At 43.3% G+C, this 2396-nt stretch overlaps 1 protein-coding gene across 1 annotated transcript; it reads right to left on the bottom strand.

The window, feature by feature from the left end:
• Nucleotides 1–809: 809 nt before the first annotated feature.
• Nucleotides 810–1745, bottom strand: LOC109677061 (olfactory receptor 2Y1B-like). The gene has a single exon (XM_074058637.1). It carries the CDS (start codon nucleotides 1743–1745, stop codon nucleotides 810–812), a length of 936 nt encoding a protein of 311 aa, XP_073914738.1.
• Nucleotides 1746–2396: the final 651 nt, after the last annotated feature.

Below are 2396 nucleotides of genomic sequence, written 5' to 3'. Positions count from 1 at the left end.
CTCCAAACACTCTTCTCCTATTAAATATTCACTCTTAGAAAATGTGAATTGTCCAAATAAGAGAGTTGGATTTAGTGTTATAGAATGCATCTCAGTTTCATCACAAATTTGCTATGTAAACTTGGACATGTAACTCAAATACTTTGATACTTACTTCAATCATGAGTGAGAGTAGGGATTATAAGAAAACAAACTAAAGATGATTCCCTGAATGTGATTTATGATGTCATATCTAAAACTTAACTTGCTTCATAGAGAATCTTGGACCATGATCTCCTTATTTGTTCAAAGTAACTATGAGCACTAGAAGGCTAGAATGGCATCTGCTGTCAGAGAACTTAGAAACAGCCTTGAAATATGAGGGGATATAGCCAGAGTGACAAATGCCCAGAAAGCCAGTGGCAAGCTCAAGTTCTCTGCATTTAAGCATAGTGTCAGGTACATGGGTCCACATTAAGCATTGACTGTGGACAAGATGTTGTCACATTTAATTAAGTATTTCTTCACTCTCAAAAATGCCTATACTCCATCATCACTTTCCACATGAAAGTAGTGACCTGTATATACCATCTTCCCAAATGCAATTTTGAAGAAAATTGTGATACAAATCAGCTCTCACTCCTTCCTGCAAAATGATCATAGAAAGCATCTCAATATGTCCCCACTTCCAAATTCCCAAAAAGAAAAGCACTAAAACCATGAGGCCAACTGAGAACTGTACCCTCCTTATCAATGGCTGACAACATATAGGATGGGTTTCAGGATATGAGAGCTATGACAGAAAAAGTTACTGGCCTTCTTTTCCCCTCCTACCCTAAGTTTCTGTTTCTTCCCAGTATCTTCCAAAGAGCTCCCTTCACATCCCTGTTCCTCAGGGTATAAACCAGAGGATTGAGCATGGGGGTGAGTACAGTGTAAAAAAGGGCAACAAACTTTCCCTCACTCTCAGAATAACTGCCCATGGGCTGTAGGTATGTGTACATGGCTGAGCCATAAAATAGAGAAACAACCAGGAGGTGGGACCCACAAGTCCCAAAGGCCTTTCTTCTCCCAGCCATTGATTTGATCTTTAGCACTGCCCTGGCAATGCGGGCATAGGATCCTAGAATTAGTGCTGCAGGAAAGACCAAGATGATGGCTCCAGCCACAAACAAATTGGCCTCTGCTCCTCCTGGGTCCTCACAAGCCAAGTTTAGGAGAATGAGCATGTCACAGAAGAAGTGATTGAGGTCATGGCCACAGAGAGGCATGGCTGTTACAAGGCCTGTTTGAATCAGAGAGTTAGTAAAGCCCCCCAACCAGGAAGCAATAGCCAATGCCTGGCAGAGAAGGGGGTGCATTATGATTGTGTACTGGAGAGGACGACAGACAGCAGCATAGCGGTCAAAGGCCATCATCACCAGAAGCACACACTCAGTTCCACCCAGGGAGAGGGTTATGAAGAGCTGGGCCACACATCCTCCATAGCTGATGGTCCTGTCACGTCCAGAAAGATTGATCAGAAGCTGGGGCACAGTGCTGGTGGTGTAGCAGAGGTCCAGGAAGGAGAGGTGGCAGAGGAAGAAGTACATGGGTGTGTGCAGTCTCAGGTCCAGTCGGGAGAGAGTGATGATGGTGGTGTTGCCAAAGAGAGTTAGGGAGTAGAAAACTGAAATGAGGACAAAGAAGAGAAGTTCCAGTTGGGGCCAATCTGAGAAGCCCACCAAAATGAAGCCCCCATCCAAACTAGAGTTGAATCTTCCCATAGCCTTTCACCTGCATACACAGAAAAAGACAATTCAGTGCCTCCTTTGAAGAATGAGAGTTAAATCCTGTCTTATAATATTCCACAAGTACTGTAAATATGTGTTTTTAGATCTGTTTTGTCTATTCAGTTCAAGTTCGATGAGTCTTCTGTTATCAATTCTGCTCTTCTCTGTTGTAGAGATCAAAGGATTAGGAGTGATTTGGGTTTTGCTTGAACCCTAGTCCTGTTCCCTGCTTGTTCCATGATGTTGGCCAGGCCACTCAATCTTTTGGATGCGATCCTTCCTTGTCTAAAAGTAGGGAGGATGCACTGCCCTCGTCACAGTATTGAGATGAGGACCCTAAATCAGTACTATGGAAACTGAATTAAAATTCAATGTATAAAGTGCAGTGTTAGAATTCTATGTTGTCCTCTTTTACTCCTTTTCCCCCTAGCCTATGAGATAGACTATTCCAGTAGATTGGGGTCCTGGACACACCAGGCTTTTGAACTCTGATGCTCATCTGCTTCTTTCTGCTCAGTGTATATGGCCAGCACACCAATCTCACGATCAACTGACATCTGTCACAAAGGCCTGAGAAGAGTGCACATCCATCTTGGGAAAAACATCACAAATAGGTTCCTTATGATGGATCATCATACCACAGAT

Source organism: Castor canadensis, chromosome 16, assembly GCF_047511655.1.
Source record: "Castor canadensis chromosome 16, mCasCan1.hap1v2, whole genome shotgun sequence".
In the NCBI taxonomy this organism is placed as follows: Eukaryota; Metazoa; Chordata; class Mammalia; order Rodentia; family Castoridae; genus Castor; species Castor canadensis.
This window is presented reverse-complemented; position numbering and strand designations above follow the sequence as displayed.

Bases quoted from the DNA above. Each gene is read 5' to 3' on its own strand.
- LOC109677061 (XM_074058637.1), bottom strand. From the start codon at position 1,745: ATGGGAAGATTCAACTCTAGTTTGGATGGGGGCTTCATTTTGGTGGGC.